The following is a 26,516-nucleotide window of genomic DNA, read 5'->3' as shown; positions in this document are numbered from 1 at the left end:
TACTTTTTTGCAGAATCTTTCCCCCAGTCCCCGTCCTGAAGAGAACCTTGAACATTGAGGTTCGAAACGCGTCGACAATACCACCCTGTGGCTACAACAAAGGGTGCCGCTAGGATGTAAATCATATTACCATTCTGTACCCTAGCCTCGCAACCCTAAACATTATACCACAGGCTTTTGTAGACAGGCAGGCTTGTTTTCGATCTCAATCCCGCCTGTCACTTGGTTTTTTAATTCCTAGGACTGGTGCCCGTTTTTTGTTTATGGACTAATTTTTGCACTGTATATAATTGCAATTCATTTGGACTACTATATATGTTATTGGTTTTTTTGGTGTGTTAAACCACTTTTGTTTGATTCATTGTTGCAAATTTGTAAATGTGTACATTTGTAGATACTGTATATATGAACCTTTTGATCTGACAGTGGTTCTGTTTGTGTCTGTTTTTCAAAAAATTTGTTGACAAATGTATAAAAAAGAAAAATAAATTCGTTTGGAATATTAATCCAGTGGTCACATGGTACAGATTGACTGTGTGTCTGGGGAATTGTTTTGCGAATAATCCTGTCCAGCCACGTTACTTCTACTCTGAGTCATGCAGCGCTGAGATGCCCAAGGTTAGTCACGCGCAATACAAATCCCATAAACATAAACATAAATTCACCCTATCCATCATGCATTACATGCAAGACAGTACCAAAAATACATTCAAATAGCTATGTCCATATATGCAATTAGAATTATTATATAATTCTGTATTAGGGTGTGTGAAGCTAATGAGGGGAAATTTATAGAAGGTCTTAATAATTGTGACGTGTGCTAGTGAGTATAGTAACCACTGTCAGCCTTGCTTAGGACCAGGCGTGTGTCCTGCCTTAAGCCCTTTAAGAAAATAGTGCTCAGAGCCTGTAAATAAAACCTAGGTAGTAACAACACATGTGACAGGGGGTGTTTTCATGGGAGATAACAAGAAGAGACAAGGCGGTACTAAGTAGGGACTACTAAGCCTATTGACCAATGAAAAGCCACCATTTACAAAGGTCAGGGAGAGGAGCCAATTAAAAAGATGGGCAGAGCTTTATGTCCCTATCCTGAATACAGCATGTCTAGAAGAGACAGTGAAAGTGCTGCTTATGCAAGACCTATAAAGACAGTAGTAGCAGAGACACTGCAAAGCCGTAAAAAGCACTTCTGCCCCGGTGGTGGCTGCATCTCAGATCCAGGATGGACATGCATTCAATTTACTGCAGTATGGATGGCCACAACAGTTGTAACTTTGATAACCTGAGGCAAATACAAGTAACAGACACCGGAGGAACCCAGGCCTCACTTATGTTCTACAAGAGCGCGCGAGGAAACAGCACACGGTAAACAACCAGGTAAGTCTAACAACATTCTACAATCAAAAGTAAACTCATGGAATAATTCTCATTAAAGGATATTACACTTACCGTCCGGGCTAGGTCTCCACGTACATCCTTGCGCTTCATTAGCTGCAGTCGAATGTCCACGTCAAATTTGCGGCACTGCTGGATGTACTCATGGCTTCCCAGCACACGCTCGCTGAGGGAGGAACAGAGATGACAGAAATGAAACTGAAAAAACAACAGCAGAGAGGACTTTAATCATTTTACACAAAGATCTATGTCTGCTAGGGCTACTGTAATAAGGACGGTGAAAATAACAAGGCATACCCAGAGCAACAGAAGGTCGAATTGCACCATTATTTACCTAAAAATATGCCATCCCTGACCTAGGAAAACAATTCCACTCGCAAACCTCGAGCCATTGCTCAAACAGTTCCTTTATGTACCACCCGTTTGCTCCAGAGCCCTACCACTCACTGCGAACTGCACCTCACCACTAGTGCACCCCAAACCACTGCATTGTTTACCTGTCCAAACCAGAACCTGCATCTCGCGCATGGACTCACTTTAGCACCACACGTGTACCACGTCCCCACCTTGCACACCTTCCTTTCAATGCACCACAAACAGTCGGTACCTTTTTCCTCATCCAGCACTCTTTCCACCTACCGGGAAGAGGTGTGGCGCTGCGGCCAGGGCGACTGATGCTGGGTTTCACGGTTCAATCCCTGGCTCCAGCGGCAGGGGTCTGCCCAGCACCATGCGACTTTGGGCAATAGCTCGCTTAATCTTCCCAACGGCCCCCTGCGCCGAGATACCCCTTCGGGGGCGATTAGTGGGCTATACCAGTACTGGATTTACATTTACCACCATTCCTTAAACAATCTTAGTGCATTCTCCCAAATGGCCTACTTCTGGGAAGTAGGCGGACTCCAAGTGAGTTAAAGATAACTTTTATTCACGCTCATAGCAAGCGACCTACCTCAGCTGCAGTTTCTAACACCCACCACTTCAAAGCCAAACATTCCACCCGCATTTAAATACTTAGCCCCTCATGCAGGACTAGCACTGTGGCACAGTACCACAACTGCCAAGCCGTAACTGCACCACCCGCCCACCATTGTTTAATAGTCCCTCCCACCTTGACGATTCTGCTACCTCTGATACTGCAGTCCAGTGCAGGTAAGATCATACATCCTCAGCTGTCAAGCGCCTACCACTACTGCCTTTTCACCCTCTGAATTCTTTCTGACATTTAACTGTTAGTCATCCGTATTCAGTCAAAGGATAAAGTTACTGGTAGCATGGCTGTTACTCCTAGTATAAAGTTACTCTCATTCTCCCTAACAAATGTGCCCTATTGACTGGTAGCGGGACTGGAATAACCTTCTCAAAGCTCTTTTCAACTAGTGGTCAGCATCCGTACATACAGAGTACATCACCTCCAACACAGGCCTGCACCATCATCAATTCCCCCATTTAAAACAGCCTTTGTTCTGATCAACGGCAGACTTGATGAAGGAGAGTGCTGGAACAGGAATGCCTTGAACCAGGAGTAATAGTCACCATTAGGGCATCTGTATCCTACACCTTTGTCTCAACTCATTCCTACTCCCAACCATGTCAGCACTTTTCAGACAATGGCTAAGTAAGTTAGGTCTTAGGACTTCTTAGCTGCTTGTGTATCAATCCTAGATTACACAAAGAGGATAGAGCCTACGGAACAACTCTTAGACAAAGATGGCGGGGGATTGTTCTGGAGGGTACAAGCTAGGAAACCACAAACCCGTTGGGTCTGCGAGAGAACACATGGATTTTTGCTAAAAGGGAACAACCCGGAAAAGGAGTAGCAATTATGGATATTCTACATGGGACATCTTGCAACCTGCTTTAATTCCATCAAGACCACCAAGAATGAAGGTCAACTCCGAGCAATAAGGTTGCTTTGTCCTGTCTAGTTAAACCAGAATATGTGTCAAAAATCTATATTATTAATATTAAGCACTATTTAGGCTGAAAAAGAGTGAGTGGACACCAGGTTTAATTATTGAGAAGGAATTTGGCCAACACATTAAAGACAAAGGAGGGGCAACCTCAAACAACCATTGAGTCGCAAAGAAAAATGGTATAAAGTATTAATTCTAGCAGAACATGCAGTTCATCATCATCCCACATCATGGTAGTAATCACAGCCATAAAAGCTGTCGTCCTTGAAAGCGGATGTAGATCCCAAAAAGCAAAAGGTTGCAAAAGCTTGTGCACAAGATGGGAGAGTTTGATGTCCAAATTCCATCTGGACGTAGGCCCCCTTACTGAAGGAAAAAGCAAAGGAGAAAACCATTTGGATGATATCTGATGTCTTCAAATGAAGACGAGGACTCTCCTGGCCTGGCCGAAGACTATTGTTCTTTACCCTGGTATGTATGGACTGCACCATCTGAGTGCCATCTGCCCCGACTGACGTGGCGTGCACCTTCCACAATGTAGAGGCAGTTTGAGCCGTAGGGAGCTGCCTGAGACACACTGGCCTCAGCAAAGGCCAGATTAACACGCTGGTGATTCCCTCCAAAGATCTTGTCCTCGTTTTGCTAGCAAGCAGAGGCAGAGGAGCCAGCAGACGGCCTTTGCTGAAAGAGAATCCCGAACTTGAAGGTCTGGGTAGCCTTGACACAACTGAAATACAAGTCTGTGACTGAGCCATGACTGCGCCCTCCTTGTACTGCCACAGAACTTCAACCACCAAGGGTGTTAAATTATTACTATAATTTGGAAAGTTAAATCCTTCATACTGCGCCTCCAGCTTTGAGTCTGAAGATAGCAGCCCTGCCTGGTGGCTCATGGAAGGATGAGTACAGAAATGCAATCACAGCATTTATAGTGGAGAAGTGTGGCTCACTGGTTAGAGCAGGCAGACCCTGAAGCAGAGGTCAGACCCGGGACCAGGGTTCAATTCCCGACGCGGCAGGGTCTTGAGCTCAAATGTCCACGGACTCGATAATTCTCGCTTCGGTGCCTGACCTAATCATGGGTTCACACTCTGCAACTCTGGGCATTAAGCTTGCTTAATCTCCACAACGGCCCCCTGCGGCGGGATGCCTGGCTTTCACCTTGGGGATGCCCTGTAGGGGCTATCTCACAGGGAAAAGCCAGGACGGGTTCCCAAGGCAAGCGCTTAGAGACCCCTGGGTTATAAGCGCTATATAAATCCAAACATACATACATACATATCAACGATAAACATGGAACTAAAATAACAAGTGCAAAATAGTATCCACGGGTTAGATACACAAGCCTCTACAGTGGGAGCACACACAATGTCGGCCTACAACATTTAGCCAAGATGTCCTGGTAACCAACAACATATTTAATCATCACAGAAGCGTAGTCCTGTTGTCTGAGAAACACAAATGCAGTTGTAAATTGTCTTGAGAAACCCTTAATCGAATGTGGTACCTTTACTCAGGGTAGAAAATGAACAGCGTAGGTAATTCTAGAAAAAGCTAATAGTGCAATTAGCCAGCAAGCGCCAGAATTGACAGGAGCAGTCAGAGCCGACTCATCCTGAGGTCAGGAGAAGGTGGACAAAGTAAGTGAGCGAACAGGTGTCTCAGATTCCTTCATTCGTGCTTGCTTTCTTTTTTCTCCAACAGGACACTCAAGGAAGCGGATCTTCCGCCCAGGACAAACTGGTCTAGGAAATCTTTCAATGACTGAATATGCATGATAGACCAGCAGCCAGAAATACTGCTCAAGTTAATACCTATTTCTCAGGGACTATTTCTCCGATTCCAGCCTTTAGACAAGTCGGAGGGAATTGCAGAACCTTCCAGACAGGGCAAGAATTCAGAAGTTTGGACAGGCGTGCATGTTTCACAAGAAAAAGGGAAATCAATATCTGCAGAACCTATGTCAAGGGTCCAAGCTAAAAACCTATTGCTCCCTGTACATATACAACCATACGCTGCTCAAGCACAAAACAGGGCCGGAGATAGCCAAAGATGACTCCAAAGCCAGTCTAAGGCCATGGCAATGCGCTGTCTACATGCAGTTGTCCATCAATGTCAGGATGGTCTTTGCATACAGTGTCCCTGGGAGATCTGAGTGTGACACACGCCTCTAATAAGAGACCAGATTATTCCCTTCTCTAAGGGAAACGTTGGGGCACGGTGTGGTCCTATAATTTGCAGCAGAATCAGTGAGCACCATTCCCAAAGGGTATGTCTATTTAATCACCTCACACCTCATTTGACACCTCATGTACTACAATCATCTCAGGCCTCTACAAGCACCTTGTAGGAAAAGATGGAGAATGTGGTACTGCCTAACATGGTAGGGTGGAGAAGTGGAAAGCGAATACTGACACCAACAAGAAGGGAGAGCAGGATAGTGAAAGGCAAACAGAGATGGGTTCCATTGGGTGTAGGGGGGCAGTAAAGTGAGGAATGACAGACTACAAAGAGTACAAGATCAGGATTGTGTGAAATGTGTGATCCACTGTTACCTGGCATGGGGCTGGGCATTGAAGGTCTAAATCAGACTCCAAAAAAAGAGTAAGCCGGCAGAGATGGAAGCACAAGGGACAGTTCATCTTAGTGTCACCAGTTGTGCTGGGAATGAGGCAAACTGCTTAAGCGAAATGCATTAAATGTAACATTTATGAGAAATGACAATATAGTATTTACCTCAGTAGGAGTTGGTTTGGTAGGCACACCCTGTCAAATGTCAGTGGCAGGAAAAAGTGTGCCCTCAACGCCCTTAACCAAAGGCCTTATCAGAGCATGACAGCCATATCCTGTCTGGCCACTTGGAACATTGAGCAAATGTGCAGTCAATGAAGCAGAACCTGGTGCCGGGAACTTATCAGCATAAAGTCAGAGGCGTTGGTAAAAAGTGACTCTTCCTGGACATTGTTATGCAATAAGAACCCACCGGTGCATATCCTGTGACCATCTCTTTACATACTGCAGCACACAAGGGGAGGTTACAGTCTGGGCCAGGGCTTGCATTTTGTGGTAGTTGGGCAGAAGTGCACACTCAGATGGACAGAAAATGAGCACGGGTAAAAGTAGTGGAAGTTTCACCCACACATAAAACACAATATAAGGCAACAGTCCAAGTACACTTACAAAGATATAACTGACAAAGCACAGTCCACAGCACTGCAAAATTCACTGAGTCACATAACAGTCAAAAGACAAACACAGTCATGCGAGCTCCCCTTTAAAAGAGAACAGACACAGACTGGGTAGTTGAAGTGTACAGAGCAGACAGCACAGATAGGAGCTGGGCAGGCAACCCACACGCACAGATTGGATCCTAGTCCCTGCAGTGGACAACCTAAGAAAACAAAGAGAATCAAATCAAGTAGCCGCCCTGATGCTACTAGTTTGGCATGCAATACTGTTCACCACCCAACAACACTAACCAGACTGCAAGCCATAGGAAATTTAGGAAATCCTCAGACATATTTCCTTTTTTAGATACAATTATCAGCCCCCTACTCCCATACACCTCCGAAACCCAACTCACTGGATACCACGTCCCTCAAGGCTCAACCCTCTATTCAACTCTTCACTTTAACAACTACCTCGGACCTATGCCGGGATTAAATCAATCCTTGAGCCTGTCCTTTTTCAACTATGCAGATAACATAGTTCACCCTCATATTCAAGAACCTCAGCAACACAACGACATCCAGGTTTGCACCAAACGTGATTGCTATAAAAAGATGGATGTTTGCTAACCACCTCAAACCTAACCCAGACAAAACAGAAAATCTTAGATGCAAAAACTGGCCACTGGCACTAGAGATCCCACCCTCTACCGCAGATTTAAGACAAGCACCCACTCAAAAAGCAAAAACCTCAGGAATCATACTTATTCTGGAACTACAAATAGAAACTATAGTGAGGTCATCAACCAATATGCTTTTAATTCCAAAACAGATTTACCACTACCTGTGCACACCCCACAGAGTTCAACCACAGATATGGCTGTACACTCTTGCTTGGATTTGTGAAGGATCTACCTAGCAGCCCGAAATTTACTATTAAGCCAATTACGAGTGAAAAAATCAGTGGCTGCTACTCCTGCACTAAAAACCCTTTGTGCACATCACTTGTGACACCTTCTGCCACTGAATTTACTTCCGGTGTCTCACTAAATCGTGTTCAAAGCACTGTGCATAAGATACCAAGCACTACTTGGAATAGGACCTACTTTCATCAATAAAAATGTGAGATCCAGCATCCTAGAGGAAGCCTTCGATCCAAGAAACGAACAACTTTAAAGTAGCAGGTTTCCACAAAACATGACTTCGAAGTGAACTTATTTCCAGCCAAAGCAAGTGATGTGTGGAGCTCCTTCCCCATCCAGATAAGGAAACTACAAAGCCATCTTCCTTTCGGGAAGGTCATAAACGCATGGCCCGTCGTGTTCTCAGACCCTTAATTGATCCTCAAAAAAGCCACTAGACCATCACCTCTCAACCGGTGTAAACCTAAAACCAGACAAAAAAGACAGAATAGTACACCAGAGAGGAAGTCTCACCAATTCAGGAATGCCTGAAACATGCCATATTAAGTGCAATCTGTCACATGCCGCATATACCGTAAAAAATGTGCGCGCACACACAAATGCAATGTCAAGTTCACCAGAACACATGACAGTCCCTCATGCTCCCCCACCTATATAAATCAAGTTACAACCACACAATTCTCCAACCATTCACACATGTCTACCTGTAAATTGTTTCAGGCAGTAAGAGATACAAGATCACAAGAGTGGCAGCTGCAGTGTGCAAGCTCTAGATGACATACCACACAGAAAACGGGCACCTGAAGGGTAAGGTTTACTCACAAACAGATTAAGTATTGCAAAGTCTGCAACACTCTAGGCTTCTTGTACACACAGAAAAGATACCACACGCCAGTCCACCGTACAGAAGTGTAATGGAGAATGCGGTTGCCATCAAGATTTAATACCAACTCCACAACAAGCAATATTCATGTAGCTGACTGAAATACCATCATTTTATTGAGCAGGTGAGCAGGACTGGAGACTCTAACTTGTGGCATAGCCACTCTCTAAGTAGGGCTATGTGTCTTCAGTGAAGCTTCTCCTACGCCCTCCTGCACAGCACCTGCAGCGCCAATCCTCCCAGAAAAGGAAACTGGTGATACTATCACACCCAACCAGGAGGATCAGCACAATCTTTGGGCATGAAAAGAATGCCTAAATATTCGACACTATTTGTGACACTGCTCCAAAAATGTGAGCATATTCAGAGTACAGAAACAGGAAATGTATTTATTCTCCCTAGTTGAACTTACTTACCAAGCAGACACTTTTAACTGGCGTTTAGTCCTATTCTAGGCAAAGGCTGAAGTGCTTGTCTGCACAAAACAAGGCCAGTGTGTTACAAACTAAGCCTGGAGTACCTGTCTATAAAAGTAGCAAAGGCTGAGTCCTCACAACAATGTGGAGGTCCTCCAGAAACGGCTAGTACTGTGAGTTTCTTTAGATGCACACTGGCACCAATGTCACCTCAGGGTATCATGAGGTTGCAATAGAAGTACATTTTTGAGATGGAGAAGTCTGAAGCTCAGCCTAATTCTCAGATGGACAGAGCTGAATTGATGAACCGTACTTTGTTTAGAAATTCAAATGTATTCAAGGAATCCATAGTCCTGAATTCGTGCATCATATTTCTTTATTTTGGTTTTTCTTATTTCCTTTTCAATGGGATAGGAGACTATAGTCAGAACCACAGAATACAGGCGACAGCCAACACTTGTTTTGCCCCTTACTTGGCAGGCAGGCCTGGGGCTTTCTCAAGTCTGTTAGTAAGAGTGATGTGTAAGGTAAACAGATTTTTTGTCACATTATATTGTGAAACAATATATAACCCAAGACAGGAACAGATCATCTCACTCACCAACCAGATCAGAATTCTAGTACTGACATCAAATCACCCGAAATCGGCTTACAACTGACCGCATCACTATGCAAGGTGATTTTTTTCTAGGAGGTTCCGCGCCACCGGCTAGGTATACGGACACCAAACGTCCAAAAGACAAAAATCCCCCCAGACTCTCTGCCAAACAGATTAAAAAAAACTACCAACACCAGGAGTGATAACACAAACAAGAGGAAGGGAAATGAAGGAAGCCCCCTCAACGTCATCAATCTGTCCAAAACTGCTTGATCACAAACTGAAATAAGCACATTGAATATGGGGTTATCTTTTTGCCGAAAAGCAACCTGGGATATAACAAAAACACAAATTGATCTATACAAATTCACTCGCAAACTGAAATTGAAATCTTTTTTCCATAACAAATCTGAATGACCACCTATTCAATTCAATTCAATTCATTATTCTTTATTTCGGTTAAACAACCTTAAAAGAATGCAGTACAATACAATTTTAAAACATTACAATACAATATATATGTCTACACAGTACCGGGTTAAGAAGACTAGCAGCAAGGTCCTTCTCAGTTAAATTAACACACATATTCGAGGAACGCTTAATGAATAACAGTTCATTAAATTTAAAATAATACTATAAAACAATAAAAACAAGGCACCAGGAAACACTAGGATCAGGCCAATTCCTATTGTCATTATTCTAGTTTAAATTGCAGTATAAATCTAAATCAAATTCGATTGCATGCACCACTTGATAGTGATGTTATCAGTTCAGTTGCATTTATAATTACATATTGCACACACGTTCCAATAGGGATTACATATATACAATTAGTTCAGGTACAGTAGGGTACAGTTTAGAGTGCATTTCAGCTGCTAGACTACAATCATGCCGGCTATCTGCTTACATTTTATAGCCATTTCTCTTCCTAACTATCGCTACTGATAGGAGGAAGCGACTCAAACTGAATACTATTGGGCGTGCAGTATCTCCTTTAAACACTCTTTCGCCATCTTTAATGTGGCGAAGACCCAAGAGTTGGCATATGGGTTTTAACCATTTTTTCCTCGCCTGTAGGTAAGCGGTGCATATAAATAGCACATGGGACTCATCTTCCCTCAGGCCCATTTCACATAATTCACATAAATCAGATCCAATACTACCTCTTGGTCCTTTATTGCAGTGCCACTTCGAAGTCTTAGATTTAATTTGAAGGGCACTATAGCGAAATTTTAAGTGTAACGATTTGGCCATAGGTGGGTAGATTTCATCCATAAAGGATTCTAGTTTCATGTCCATTTTTAGTTCAAAGAACCTGAGGGTCAGAGTCCCCAAATTGGGATTTCCCAACATAGAATCTTTGATATATTCCCAATACCTTTTCTTTAGCAGTTTCTTAGAATTATTGGTAATCGAATCCGGGTCTGACCAAAAGCTACTTAACCCCAGCTTTGTAAACCACTTTTCGATATAGGCCAACCATATTAGACATGTGGAGTTTTTTATTACCATTATCTCTTTTAACGCCTCTCTATAGTCCACTAACTCGTCAGTGGACCAAAGACGAACCCAGTATAACAATGGGCGCAATGCAGCGTGGTCATTTGATCGGCGAAAATTAACATCCCATACAACCGGAGTAAGGGGAGTGGAGGCAGGTACACCTAACAGCTGTCTGATGAATTTGTTTTCCTGAACTAAGAGCGTGCCTTTCGAAACATGTCCCCAAAGTTCTGCACCATAAAGGGAAGCAGATTGTGCTTTGCATTTGAACAAACTGATTGCTGGAGTGACTGATTTATAATAGCTATTTTTTCCTTAAAATAGGAGCTTGATTCTGGACTAGTCTGATCTTTGAGGTTTCTAATTGAGATTTCCAAGATATTTTACTATCTAAAATGATACCCAGGTACTTAAAACTTTGGACTTCTTCAATTTTTTCATTGTTTATGGAGAAAGTTTTATTAAAACCTTTATTCCTTCAAGAACCAACCTGACCATCATGTGCTTGCAAGACCCCGAGGATATCAACATTCTGACCAATCTATCAGAAATTGGAAGAGATTCTTGCTCCCTCATGGAAACAGCAGCAGATGTAAGCATTAATAAAGCCACCGCTAAAACCACAACCATGAGGACCAAATCCATCTTTTGCCCTCAACTAATACCTGAAAATAGCACAGATGCATTCCAACTTGCAGTCTCTCCAGATATGGATCGAAAATACAGGAAGTACATAAAAGATTTCTGCTACATAAAATTTCCCCCTCATGAACGTGCAGCCATCAGATCACTGAAACAACGTCACAATGTTTTTATCAAAGAGGTAGAGAAGGGGGAAATGTGAGGATACTTCACAATGATTATTAACTGCTAGAAGCCACACACCAACTCTCTGACAAGGACTTCTATCAGGTCCTCGATCATGATCCAACTATGTAAATATAAGCACTAATCAAGGTCCGCCTAGAAGACTGCCACGCACAGGACCTTCTAAATGATGACAATGAGAACTACCTGTACATTACCTATTCTACCATGCTCACATTCTACGTAGTACCAAATGTTTTAATTTTTTTTTTAAGTTCTCCACCACCAGGGAGACCAATCATTGCAGGAAGTAACTCAGTTTGCTCCAGAATGGGTACCACATCGATAAATACCTACAACAGTTCATGAAAGACATCCCATCCTACATCCATTAGACAAAGGATATCCTAACAAAATTACAGAACATAAAATAGGAACAGGATTTTATTCTAGTTACCATTGACATTGTTAGTCTATGTACATCGATCGAATACAGGTGGTTTCACAGAGAACGTTTTCAGCTTCAACAAAAAATACTATCACCAACTTAGCGGAACGGAGATGGGCACAAAATTTGCACCACTGTGTGCCTGTAGCCTCATGGGCAGTGTGGAAAGATTTTGGCACTGTGATAACCAATTCTTCTACTACACCCATACATGAACTTTTGGGGTCACTATAAAGACAACAATCTCCGTCTATGGCAAGGAGACATTGACCTACTGAAAATCTTTCTGGGCAAACTCTAGGACAATGCTTGGAATATAAAAACCACTTCCAACTTGCCCCAAACAGAAATTGATTTTCTACATCTGACAATTTATATACACACAATAACCAACTCCCAAAAAACTTTTCCGGAAAGTAACTGCTGCAAATGCCATTCTATACACAGAGAGCTGTCACCCCAAACACAATATAGATGACATCCCCATGGGTGAACTACTGCAAATGAAACACAATTACAGTGAAGAAGACATCTACTTGCAGAATGGGGCAGAACTACTAAACCGCATAGAACACAGAGGATATCACCCTACGTGAATCTGAAGAAAATCATGAAAGAAGTTTCAAGCATCAGTCGCAGAGAGACCCTCCACCAAAAATCAATGCCCCTAAGGATGAAATTTGGTTCTTGCACTTCATAACGGTTTACCATAATGGATAACAAAAAATAAAGACTATCCTTAAACAACATTGCCATCTCCTGTCAAATCCATGCCTCTTAGACTGCATCAAAAAATCTTCTACAATAGGTTTCCGCCAAGCACAGAATTTAAAACAAATGTTGGGCAATTCAGAAATTGTTGACAAACGGAAAACAAAAACTACTTTTTGGCAAGACCACCAAGCTTTCACACCTGTCACAATGCAGTATCCGTAAATTGGGACTAAACAAAGCACAAGAATTCATAATGAACTCTGGCCACTGCATGAAAATCCCTGAATGGGTTTACTGCAATAGCAACTTCATCATATACATCATCTTCTGTCCCTGCAATCAACCATACATTGGGAGTACCACATGACCCCTTACGCACCTGAATACAAGAACACTACCGCAATATTAACAAATTCTCAAGAGGACACTCACTAACAGAACATTTTCACAACTCACATCCACATAAAAACACATTTCCCTTTACAGGCATTGAAATCATAAACAAAAGACCAAGAGGTTGAAAACGAGAACTGAAACTTCGTATAATAGAAGGTGAACTCATTCTGAGAGATCACACTGCCAAGAATGGCCTTAACAAAGAAGCCGAAATGCACTACTGGTTGTACGATGATTAGCCTAACCTAACTGACATTAAATAAAATAGATATGGGTTAAAGTGTGGGGACCCATGGAGGAAGTCCAATACATAAGACATCTAGCTCTTCGGTATACTTTGTCAGACATATGAATTTAAAAAAAAAAAACTTTGGTCTACTCTACAGGACTTTTTGGAGTACTCAGCCAGACAATAAAACTCCCCCACATTGCAACCCAGACATACAATCCCCCTCCCCCCCGCTCACCTTACCGATGCACTAGAACGGCGCTATGAACTTGCGTCCTGATATTTTTTAATCCACATAATCTGACCTAAGGACTATGAGTTATTAATTTTGATCTAAGCACTTCCTTCCTTTTTGTCTCTCCCTTTTTCGGGATTAGTATTCTCAACATCACCAAGCACCATAATCCGAGCGTCCATCATGTGAAAGCCCTCCCTCACTTTCCATTGGCATTTTACTTCTGGGATGAGCTACGCAAAACCTATTCTTGAAAATATACATAACTTTGCCCTATACTAGCATTAAGATGCTAATAGCATGGTGTGGTTTTAGTGTCACATGAGCCTCAGTGGACCCTTCCTGCTTGGTCACTCCAGGTCAAGCTACACCCCTGCAACTTATGGCACCCATGATACCATGGAACCTTGCTTCCCTCCCAAACTTCCTTTGGATTTGGTTGGTTCCCCCTTGCTGCACGGGGCTCACTTTTTGCCAGTACAGCCGATAATACTTTAATCGCCATATAAACACCACAACAGCCTCTCCCCCTTCATTATCACCGTGAAGGGTGTAAGCCTCAGTATTACATATTTCTATATGGCGGCAGCGGTTCTTGAAGCCCGCTAGCTGCCCCATACTTTTTTACTCTCCACTTAGCCCAGATGTACCTGCTCATTACACATCCAATATGGCGGGGGCATTTTACAGAGTTCACTCACAGTAGCGCATAGTATGCCTTCACATCCCAATAGGATAGGGGCATCCTGCAGAGTCTGCTAACATTAGCGCCTACTATGCGTTCCACACACTGAAAGTACCTAGGCTACAACTAGCGAGGCACTGCCACCTTGCCGCATCTCAGATCATCGCTGGACCGTGCTGCTCTCCATGCTTCTCCCCGTACCGTGCTGGATAAACTTGGAACAACCACCAAAGGTATTTTTCTATCAGAGTAACATCCCTAATACGTGCACAAAAGTGACTAGGACTTTGTTTTAGCACCCTTTATTATTTATATATATTTTTCTGCCTGCATTCTAGATCTTGCCATTACATTGATGTCGGCACCTCACATGGCTTTGCACTGAAGTGTTCGGACCATTCAATTGATAACAGGTAACCTTGGTCAATTAACCCGTCATTTGGCATGTATCATAGGTAGGAATTTATTTTCTTAAAGTCTAATTTTACTCTTTTTTAGAACTTAAGTATGATACACCCTTAAAAGCAGAGACAACACTTGCAATTACTTTAAATGGTAAGATCTTGGGAGCCCCAATCACTGTATATTTTACACCGCTTTTCTTTGCTCCCTTGAGTCTGGGACAGCCCTCTCGAACTGTGATGCATTTTTTCATGCACCCTAATTTATTGAGGTCGGGCGCTCCATGATCACCAGTATCTGCTCATTTTGTCTCAACTGTATGCCACAATCACACACCAGGTATCCAATCACTTGTCTCCTTCAGACCTTAATGGTACAGCGCTGGCGCAACTGCAGGTTTTCACCTATACATTTCTCTAATGAATTTCCACTCATTTTACCCTGATTATGAAACACACTCCTCTCTAATTCCATATTGAACTCCGGCCACCATCTGGAAACTCGTATGTACTCCCCTTTTATGAACATTATATATATATATATATATATATATATATATATATATATATATATATATATATATATATATACATACACACACACATAAATAAATATATATATATATATATATATGCTTTACTACTAATGACGTGCTACCTATCGACTAACTCTCTATGAACTCCGTATTGAACTGAAACTTACACCACTTTGTATTTTGCTTTTTTATACATACAACCAAATTACGAAAATGTAATGAATAATACCACATAATGTTTTAAACCCTGGGTGCTACCACGATGCATTCAGACGTATGCTATCAGTACGTGTTAATATGCAAAAACCTGCATATGTCTCCATATGGAAACTCCATGGTTTTTACTTAGCCATGACACTATTGCTGGGCAACTACATATGAACTTGTTAATAAAAAAAAAAGCATTGTATGTTGTGATTTGGGTTTGCAACATACGTATTTTTCTTGTTTTTCTACCCATCTCTTTCCCCACTTTCCCTTCACCTTTATGTGGTCCTTTTATGTCCACTCATTTGAGGTGGTCTTGGGTAATCTATGGTTTCACAATATAATGTGACAAACAATTTGTTTGCCTTACATATCACTCGCACTAACATCCCCGAGAAAGCCCCATAGCACGAACCCAGTAAGGGGCGAAACACATGTTGGTTGTCCCCTCTATCCTGTGATTCGGACTATAGAATCCTATTGCATAGAAAAACCAAAATAAAGAAATATGGTGCACTAATTCAGGACTATAGATTAATTGAATACATTTGGATTTCCAAGCAAAAAACAATGTTCATAAATTCAGCTCCGTCCTCTTGTGAAACTTGTTATAATGGGCCAGGGGTTTCCCATTTTCTAAAGGACATCTGAAAACTCTAATTATACCCACTGTTCAAGGAAAGGCATCTCCTGGGATATTCACCCCTGCCCTTTTCACACACTTAGTTCTCAGAGGGGACTGACTCCCAGTCTCTCTGCATCTGTGAGAAGTGTCCCTCATGCCATCAGATGTCCATGGGTACAAGCCTCAGGGCAGCAGACCCCTGAGTGACTGACAGTCCAATCCACATGTGATACAACCCCACGTAGTAGAACAATGTTCCTTTCAAAAGTCTGACCTTCTTGCTTTTGGCAACCAGTGGGCTCGAGTTTCCCACGTCCATGCACGTGAGTAGCCCATCCAGTCTGGATGTTTTATTTGCATTCTGGGATTTGTAGTTCAGTTCATACCATTATAAAATCATAACTCCAAGCCCCAACACGCTACAAATGAGATGCTAAAGCATGAACCTGTGACACGTATGAACTCTGCAAACATCACCTGCGCGTATTCATTGAGAATTAAACCGAAATGGAATTCGGATGCAGGAATGCTTTCTCACAGCTGAGTTTGGAATTACATGTTTAGTTTTATTTACAAGACTTACTGTTAAGTTCAATTTAGCTCTTTAGTGCAAACTGGCACTGCACAATAGATGATTAAAGTATAAATTACCCTACAATAACTAATAAGACAACAAAATAGGAACATACAAAAGAAACAGTTAAAAAAAAATACAGAAAAGCAACTATGTATTAATAAAACAGAAACAATCCAGGAGTCATCATTATTACATTGATCAGGTTAGTAAATCCGGAAAAATATTTCAAAATCTGACAAAATAAAAATCTGCGCGAAAACAGTTACTTAAGGAACCGTATCCCATTTTGTGCGCCTCTATAGAGCCAAGTTAATGTGTATTTTTATACCAAAGTGGGATCAAGATTGAAATACATGGACTTCACCATAGGAGCAAGTGTTAGGCAGAGGCGGAGTTGGTCGTGCACTAGAGTTGGGGAGATGGAAGCAGCAAATGGAACGAATTCTATTTTCAGAGGTTATACATTTAAGAAATGGAGGGAAATCTAAACCATCACAGCACTTAAGCAATCCTGCAGGCAACAGATCTCAACAACGGATGACAACATTAGCGAAAGCTGGATGTCAACGGCGTAGTGGAGGACACAGATACCAGAGCCAACAGGCACATCAGTCAGCGGCTCAATGTACATGCAGAATATGGGAGCAAGGATGGAACCCTTGCTTACCCCACTGTATACTGGACTTAGAGGTCTGGGGTTAACCAACCACCGGGATGAATCGGGGACATCCAGATCTAAACTAATCCTATGCCGCCCGAAAGAAAAGAAATGGTCGTTTCATGGCTGAGAGTGTCAAAACACACTCAGATCTTCAAAGACCACAAAGAGGCATCCCCGCCTCCCTGAACCTCATGGCATCTGCACAGAGTCCAGGGGAGATGCTCATGCAGCCTCACAGCCTCTACTGAGGACCAGGAAACAGACCGGTCCCCATGAATAGAGAACGAAAGGTGTTAACAGGTAAGTCCAAATCAAAAACTCTGGGACTCTGCCACTGCACCTCATCCTCTTCATTGCACCCTCAGTACTCCTGAATTGATCCAACTTGCTGCCTAGCCTGCTCCCTCACTCCATCGGATTTCTCCCACCACCTACACTCCCATGCCATGCAGCACCAGTATTCACTGCACCCAATCCCGGCTAGACGGGTTATCTCTAGACTTGAAATGTCAACAACCCCTTATACTCGATATCAGGCTAGCGTCACTAACAGACTTAATAAATGTCAACATTTAGCTAGTAGGCAAGAAGGGAGACTACATCAATCTCACGCTCCAAAACCAGAACTGTGTATAAATCCAAGCTTATACCCTTTTCAAATCCTTATGCATAACACAAGCCAGTCCACTGTACAAAAATATAATAGAGACTGCGGTTCCCATCCAGCTTTAATACGAACTCCACAACACACACAGCCTGCATGAATACAGTCCTATTTCACACTAAAGCGCCAAGGATCCAAGTCATCAAAACACCCTTGATGTTACAAACTACAGGGACCTGCTGCATTGGTCGACAGCATTCAAAGCCACTGGTCATCAAGTCTTGATCCTTTCCACAAGCAAGGGATCTGCGAACCCTGTATTTCTACTCTTCTTCTCCAACCTCTCAGACCTAAATGAATTCACCCGGATAGGATCTTGCATATCTCAGCAGCTACCAGTACTATCAGAAGTTATCATCCTCTTATCCATAACTTTCAAACTCTATCTGGATACTCCTGAAGTCCCTCGTGAATAAAACAGAATCACAGCAGACCTAAAAAACCAAGCATATCCCTTGACTCAGTCTCAGTCTGCCTTGCACTTATTCAGACATTGGCATCAATGGCCTACCTCTAGTTCACCCTGACTGAAACCAAATTCATTCCCATTTGCACCAGCAATGAAAAAGCACAGCCAAGGACTTTGATATGAAGTTGACCGGAGTCACATTCAAAATATTCCACAGAGCATTAACTTTCAGCTATTGCATTTATGAATAACAAAAGCCCCTCTTCTAAATTAGATGTTAGAAATAAGCACACAAGCCATGGTTCTTGGTTACCTGGACACTGGTAATCCCGTATCTGTAGCTATCCCGTACTGCACACTGGCACCACTGATGAGAAACCTCCCTGTCATTGCTCCAACTTCCACCACTTCCACACAAAAATGCTTTCAATTGCCATGCCTCCATGCCACATCATCTTCAAGAACTCTTTACTCATCTACAAGACAATCAGCGTGTGCACTAGCTTAATTTGAGTAAAATCAAACTACTTCATGAAGCCATCACAACACCAAAGACCATAAAGCTGACATACCAGAAATCAAAAAAAGAAATCAAAGAACAAAATGTCATGTAAGAACAACTCTCGATTATTAGTCTCGCCCCATCAGTCCTGCAGTTCAGAAAGGAACTAAAGATGCATCTCTTAAAGGACACCTCATCTCACTTATGTGGAACTTCTCAACACTGCCAAACTCATACCCAACAATAAGAGACCTTCCCTCACTACCATCAACCTCATTTGATGTACACAACCTTCAATCATCCCCACCCCTCTACTGTATGCAATCTTGAATCTCACCAACCACAAAACCACACACTTGCTACTGAGCTATTTTTGTGCTCCACAGGTACAAACATTTATATACATTTTACCTACAAAAAAACCAAAAATGAGCCGCCGGGCTCTATAAGAAACTCACTTCTGCAGGAACTCTTCCAGGCCGCATAGCTTCAGCACATAGTCATTAACGTCAATGGTATGCAGCTCATCATTGGTGTAACACAAGGTCTGGTAGATGAGGAGGTCCACAGTGGAAGAACCTGAGAAGACAAGAACAGGATTATCTCTTGGGACAGAGGCTGGGTCCTATCAGCTCCCTGCTGCTTCGATACAGGGAAAACCTGGGCGCACCAACAAAGACTGTTCATTACCCAATCCCTTAAGTATAGGCACTGGCCAAAAAACTTCAAACGGACCCTTCAGAAGGAAAGAAAGTATAAGCTGGCATTAAACTTACACTGGCATCAACCAAGAGAAAAAACTTCATATATGAGTGGCCTTTCCAAGAATGAGAGAAAAGGCTCCCAAGATAGAAGAACAAAACAGCCCTCCCATCCTCCCAACACAGAGAAATGGAGTATCAAACTTTTTTCCAGATATTAGGGTTTGTAGAGCACAACTAGCACCACCAAATGTGAAATGTTGATTCTGACCGGGATTCTACATTCTGAATACTGGGACTGCAGCAGCTGACAAGACTCCCCAGTTCTCTACACTTTCTATTGGTAGTTGCAGTGGTGCATTAAAGACAATACCAAAAAATGTTATGCTCGTTGTTGCGCAGCACTCCATGAAGCCTCTTAATAAAGCCTACTCATGGAATGTGGTGTGAGGGATGTTCCCCAAAAAAAGATTTTTTTATTGGTACTTGATGTAAACATATGTGATCAACTATGTCCTTAACTCTTAAGACTCACAAGCTCTGGCCCCCACCAGGCTCATTGTAGCAGAACAAAACCTAAGAAGAATTAAAGTCCGCCTATGGAATCAATTGTTATGTTATGTTAGCATGTTTTGTATAGCGCACAGCTGCCTCAGCAAAGAGGCGTCCCAGCGCTGAAGCAGAACATGGAAGCCAGTGATCAGAAGAAGGCATTAGAGTGAGAGGAAAGTTATATTGTTATATTGTATCCTGTGTGATGGGCTTTGTGAAGCACTGAAAACACTCCTGTGTCTGTAAAGACTTAAGGCTTCTGGTCTCGAATGAAAGGATACTTGTGTGGGGTTACACAGTCACTGGTCCAGGGTTATAATACAGAGGCCAGAGTAACAAGGGGTGACAAAAGTCTTGCCCACCAAAATACCAGATGAGCTACAGCTCTCGGTGGTGGGGCAGAGCAGTGAAATCTTAGGTAATTCAGGTTCAATTTTCTGCTGTAATTGCAAACCAAAGATACAAATCGATAGATCTACAAATAAAAAGGGTAGCCTCTATGTTACTTCAGTTTCTAACCTTCTAATTATATTTTGTAAGCTGCCCACCAGTGTCCAGTCGCCTTCCTTCTGGAACACTGCTGGGACTCCTAATCTCGGAGTTCTGCGACAAATATTGTAGGCTGTTATTCCATCAACTACTGGTTGCAGTTGAATTTTCCTGGATGGTGTCTTGGACACCTGGTATCTCATAGTCAGTGTTTCGAGGCGCAGTACTGGCCAATGACCAGGTCCTTGAATCCCACTGGTCGCAGTTAGGAGGGTTTCAGAGGACTCTAGCAAATATGTTAAACTCTACCTCAACAGGTAGATTTCTTCTTTCAGCAGTAGGTTTGCTGCCATCGTGAAGTTCAATACTGGCATCGCTGATGGACTCCAACGAGAGGGGTGGACTTGCTCTAAATAAGGCACAGAGAAGGAGCTGCCAAAACTGCGGGAAGAGGGCACGGCAAAGGGAACCAGTAAGGAGATTAGCTCACCAATTAGAAAGCAGATGGTGAACTACCATATGGGGGGAAAAGAAGAAGTTCAATGGACAGGCATGGTGAGACTGTCCGCACAACAGAGAAGTGTGACTGCAACAAATGATGGACGGAATGCTGAATGATTCAAACATTCTTCCCAGTCAAGAGATCTGGGTTAAATCCATCATTCTTTTGCCCACTACGCCACCCCCAATTTGGACCCAGCCATATGCAAATCAGTCTTGACCTGGTGCCTCATGGGAACAGTCCAGACCAAATTGCCAAGTCAGGTATTCCCTGGACCGGAAACAAGCATCCTGGGACCGGTTTTGGGGTAGGTCACCCTTCATCAGCCAGGCTAGCTTGAATCCAGTGGCACAGTGAGCAAGGGACCCACGTCTGGGCATACCCGTCCTACTTAGGGCGAAAAAGTGTAACTGCAACAAATGATGGACGGAATGCTGAATGATTCAAACATTCTCCCCCAGTCAAGAGATCAGAGTTAAATCCATTGTTCTTTTGCCCACTACTCCATCCCAATTTGGATTTCCACTTTTCATTATCTAGTTTAGACCAGCTGCGGTCTGTCCAGATGCTTGGACTGGGGGAAGGAAGTGGGAGTTGAGCATTGAGGACCATAGGAATCATGAAATGGTTGGACCAAATTATGGAGAGTGAGTTCCGCATATTTAGGAGAGGTACGCTCGTAAAGGTAGGGTTAAGCAAGTGGCATTTTTGTAAGTGGGACCAGATACCACTTGGGAGAGCTGCATAGCATAAAGATCTTGCAAGAGCCCAGGTGTTTGTGGGCCTGCCAGCTCTTTCATGTGAATATTGAGATCTCCCAATATGATCACGTTGAGCAGGGCCTGGATAAAATTTCTGCCCGGACCAGGGGACTGGTATTTATTTATTTATTTATTTTCTTATATAGCGCAGGGTTCGACCCCCAAAGGGGTATCTCCGCGCTTGCGCATTTGAAGAGATGTTAGACTAATGACTGAAGAAATTTAGCTACCAGCAGGTTAGGAGGTTGTATATAGATACGTTTTAAGGAACTTCTTAAAGGATTGAAAGTTGGAATTAATCTTTAAAGCGAGTGGAAGTGAATTCCAAAGAATGGGACCTTTATAGGAGAGGGCGCGTCCTCTCCCTGTCTTGCCCTCCTAATCCTGGGAACCTGAAGCAACTGCTGATTGCTTGATCGTAGGGAACGTCCAGGACTATAGGGGGTGAACTTATCCATTAAATACTTTGGACCTGACCCGAAGAGACATTTATGTATGGTACAGCAGATTTTGTATTTAACCCGCTGTCGAACAGGCAGCCAGTGAAGGCTGTCCAAAAGCGGGCGGGAGGGAGTCCTGGGCAGGGCGTTAAGCACCAGTCTTGCTGCAGTATTCTGGACCACTTGCAAAGTCAAGTCAAGTTAAGTCATATAATTTGTATAGCGCACTACATACCCAGAGGGTTTCAAGGCGCTTAGGAAGGGGAGAAGGATTAGTTGTCAAATATCCACGTTTTAAGTTGCTTTCTGAATGCTAGGTGGTTCTGGGTAAGGCGAAGGTAAGCGGGGAGTGAGTTCCATGTTTTAGCAGCCAGGTATGAAAAGGATCTGCCTCCCATGGTGGTCTTGTTGATGCGAGGTACAGTGGCGAGGGCTTGGCTGGAAGAACGTAGTTGGCGGGAGGGGGTGTAGAAGGACAGTCGTGAGTTGGGGCATTCTGGACCGATGTCGTAGAGTGATTTGTGTGCGTGGGTAAGCAGTCGGAAAGTGATCCTCTTATTGACGGGTAACCAGTGGAGGTCTTTAAGGTGATCAGAGATGTGTTCGTTGCGTGGGATGTCTAATATGAGTCTGGCTGAGGCGTTTTGGATTCGTTGGGGTTTCTTCTGGAGTTTTGCGGTAGTACCTGCGTAGAGGGTGTTTCCGTAGTCCAGTCGGCTCGTGACCAGAGCGTGGGTGACTGTTTTCCTTGTGTCGGAGGGGATCCAGCGAAATGTTTTTCTGAGCATGCGAAGAATGTTGAAGCAGGAAGAGGATACGGCGCTGACTTGTCTGTTCATTGAGAGTGAAGAATCCAGGATGACGCCTAGGTTCCGTGCGTGGTCTGTCGGGATGGGTGCTTTTCCGAGGGCTTCCGGCCACCAGGAGTCATCCCATGCAGAGGGGGATGTACCTAAGATGAGGACTTCTGTTTTGTCTGAGTTCAGTTTCAGACGGCTTTGTTTCATCCATTCGGCAACTTCTTTCATTCCTTCGTGTAGGTTAGTTTTGGCGGTGCTGGGGTCATTGGTGAGAGAAAGGATCAGTTGAGTGTCATCCGCGTAAGAGATGATGTTGAGGTTGTGTTGGCGTGCGATGGCCGCGAGGGGGCTCATGTATACGTTGAAGAGGGTGGGGCTGAGTGAGGATCCTTGTGGTACGCCGCAGATGACTTCAGAGGCCTCGGACTTGAATGGTGGAAGGCGGACTCTCTGGGTTCTTCCGGTGAGGAACGAGGTGATCCATTCAAGTGCTTTTCCTTGGATTCCGATGTTATTGAGGCGTTGTAAAAGGGTTTTGTGGCAGACTGTGTCGAATGCTGCAGAGAGGTCAAGGAGGATGAGGGCGACTGTGTCTCCATTGTCCAGTAGAGTTCGAATGTCGTCTGTTGCTGCGATGAGGGCGGTCTCAGTGCTGTGTTTTGCTCGGAAGCCAGATTGTGAGGGGTCGAGGGATTTGTTGGCTTCGAGGAAGGCGGCGAGCTGGTTGTTGACAGCTTTCTCGATGACTTTGGCCGGGAATGGGAGAAGCGAGATGGGGCGGTAATTTTTGAGTTCGGTGGGGTCCGCTGTGGGTTTTTTCAGAAGGGCGGTGAGTTCAGCGTGTTTCCAGTCTTCCGGGAAGGTGGCGGAGTTGAATGAGCAGTTGATGACGTCTCGGAGGTGCGGTGCTATGACGGAATCTGCTTTGTTGAAGATGTGGTGAGGACATGGGTCTGTGGGGGATCCTGAGTGGATGGAATTCATCAGGCGGATGGTGTCCTCAGTGGAGATAGGGTTCCAGTCGTTAAGGGTGTTCACGGGGGGAGGATGATCAGCAGATGGTAGGGTGGGTTGGTTTCCGGGTTGGTTGTCAAAGCTGTTGTGTATGTCTGCAATCTTGTTGTGGAAAAATGAGGCTAGGGAGTCGCAGAGGGTTTGAGAGGGGGTGATGTCGTTGGAGTTGGCCGAGGGATTGGAAAATTCCTTGACGATGTTGAAAAGTTCCTTGCTGTTGTGAGCGTTGTTGTCAAGTCGATCCTTGAATGCTGTTTTCTTGGCTTTTCGGATTAGTTGGTGGTGAATGCGGGTGGCGTTTTTGAAGGCGTCCTTGGTGCTGGTGGTTGGGTCTTTTTTCCAGGCCTTTTCAAGGGAGCGGCAGGTTTTCTTGGACTTCTTGAGATCATCGTTGAACCATGAGGCCTTCTTGCTGCCAGGTTTGTTTTGACGTTTTTTCAGTGGTGCTAAGGTGTCAGCGGTGTTGGATAACCATAGGGTGAGGTTGGCGGCGGCTTCGTTAGCGTTAGAAGAGAGGGCTGGGGTGTTTTGAAGGAGCGATGCGGAGATTTGGTTCGTGGTGATTTTGTTCCAGTTTCTTTGCAGGGTAGGTTGGAGGTGGATGCTGGGTTTTGGTTTGTTGTAGGTGAAGTGAACGCAGCTGTGGTCAGTCCAGAGGAGGTCAGTGGTGTGGCTGAAGGAGACATGGTTGCTGGATGTGAAGATGGGGTCGAGTGTGTGACCTGCGATGTGGGTGGGGGAGGTGACTAGTTGTTTAAGTCCGAGGTTGGCGAGGTTGTCCACGAGGATGGCAGTGTTGCGGTCGTTGATCTTTTCGAGGTGAAAGTTGAGGTCTCCCAGAAGGATGTAGTCTTTGGAGGGGAGCGCGTGTGGGGTGATGAAGTCCGTGATGTCTTCACTGAATTTTGCGCGGGGTCCTGGTGGTCTGTAGAGGAGGGTGCCTCTGAGTGTGGTTTTGGGGTCGATGTGGATCTGGAAGTGAAGGTGTTCGGAGTTGGCGAGGTTGGCGTCAGAGCTGGTTGAGATGCGGATTGATTTCTTATGGACGATAGCGATTCCTCCTCCTGTGTGGCTGGTACGGTCTTTGCGAGTGATCTTATAGTCTTCAGGGATGGCAATGGTGATGTCTGGTGCGGAGGAAGCATTCATCCATGTTTCCGTAAGGAAGGCGATGTCCGGCGAAATGGTGTCTAGCAGGTTCCATAGGTCAATGGCGTGCCTGTGGACCGATCGGGTGTTGAGAAGGATGCAATGTAGGTGGTTGGGGTCGGGAATCTGTGGTGTGGTCGTAGCGGAGATGTTGAGGGTGCCGCTGAATTTGCAGGAGAAGCAGGAGAAAGGTCCATGCGTTTGTCCAGGGGCGGCTTGGACGCAGTTGGGTGCGCGGCTGGGGTTAAGGGCTAGGAGGGTGGCGGCATCGTAGGTAATGCGGGAGGGCTGGGCAGCGCGAGGGGCAGGGGGTCTGGCGCTGGGCGCGGGCCAGGCGCGGACGGGCGTAGACGGGCTTACCTTTGGCGCACCTTCGGCGCGGATTGGGCGCGGACGCTGCGCGTGAACGCTGCGCGCGGGAGCAACTGTCATATATGGGTGGTGGAGGGGGAGGGGCGAGGGCGTCTCAGCTGGGAGGCGGGGCGGGCTATAGATGACCACAACAACAACACCAACAAAATGGAGGCGGAGGGGGGAGCACAGCGGAAACGCGCTAACAGAAAAAAAGCGGCGCTTTTAAATTGTAAAGTGCAAGATTATCAGAGCGGCAGCTAGGCAGCTAGGCACACAGCAGGCAGCAATTATTAGGCACAAATATAAACAAATGAAAGCAGCAACGATACCGAGTCACACAGCAGGACGACACTGGGGAGCGACCACTCAGCCCAAGGGAGAGGAGCGATTTAATTGTTCCTTATTGGTAAACATGTGCCCCTGAGAAGGTATACATGGGGGACAGGGAGATGGCAAATGGCATGCTTTCACAATCCAGGAGTTGAAGGGGTTCCTAGAGACATCTAAAGGCTTCCTTAAGTATTAAGGTAATGCCGCATCGCTTCTTATTCTCTTGGTCTTTACGACAAATGCAGTAGGCAGGACCTGGGAGAGGTCGGTCCTGGCTCTGCATGGAGCCAGGTTTCTGTCAGGAAGACCACATCCATTTTTGCCTCCGCTAGAAATGACAATAGGTCCAACTTGTGGCGTAGAAGGGATCTACAATTGATCATAAACACGTGCCAGCTAGTCACTGCAGTATTAGCAGTCTTGGGACCGTGGGTGCAATGCAGAGGCATAAAGCAGCTCTTACAGTGAAATTGCCCCTTATGCAAATTGACTGAGTGAAGGCACTTATCCTTGATGGGTCCCTG

General features: G+C 44.4%; 1 protein-coding gene across 2 annotated transcripts in view; it reads right to left on the bottom strand.

Moving 5' to 3' along the window:
- Positions 1 to 26,516, bottom strand: part of PIK3C2B (phosphatidylinositol-4-phosphate 3-kinase catalytic subunit type 2 beta) — a 463,326-nt gene that overhangs the window by 256,773 nt on the left and 180,037 nt on the right. For both annotated transcript variants that reach the window (XM_078644643.1, XM_078644644.1), the window contains exons 5-6: positions 19,359 to 19,479; positions 1,453 to 1,564 (exon numbers count right to left, since the gene is read on the bottom strand). In XM_078644643.1, the coding sequence (XP_078500769.1) occupies positions 1,453 to 1,564; positions 19,359 to 19,479 (233 nt within the window). The remainder of the gene's footprint in view (positions 1 to 1,452; positions 1,565 to 19,358; positions 19,480 to 26,516) is intronic.

Source organism: Lissotriton helveticus, chromosome 5_1, assembly GCF_964261635.1.
Source record: "Lissotriton helveticus chromosome 5_1, aLisHel1.1, whole genome shotgun sequence".
Lineage (NCBI taxonomy): Eukaryota > Metazoa > Chordata > Amphibia > Caudata > Salamandridae > Lissotriton > Lissotriton helveticus.
This window is presented reverse-complemented; position numbering and strand designations above follow the sequence as displayed.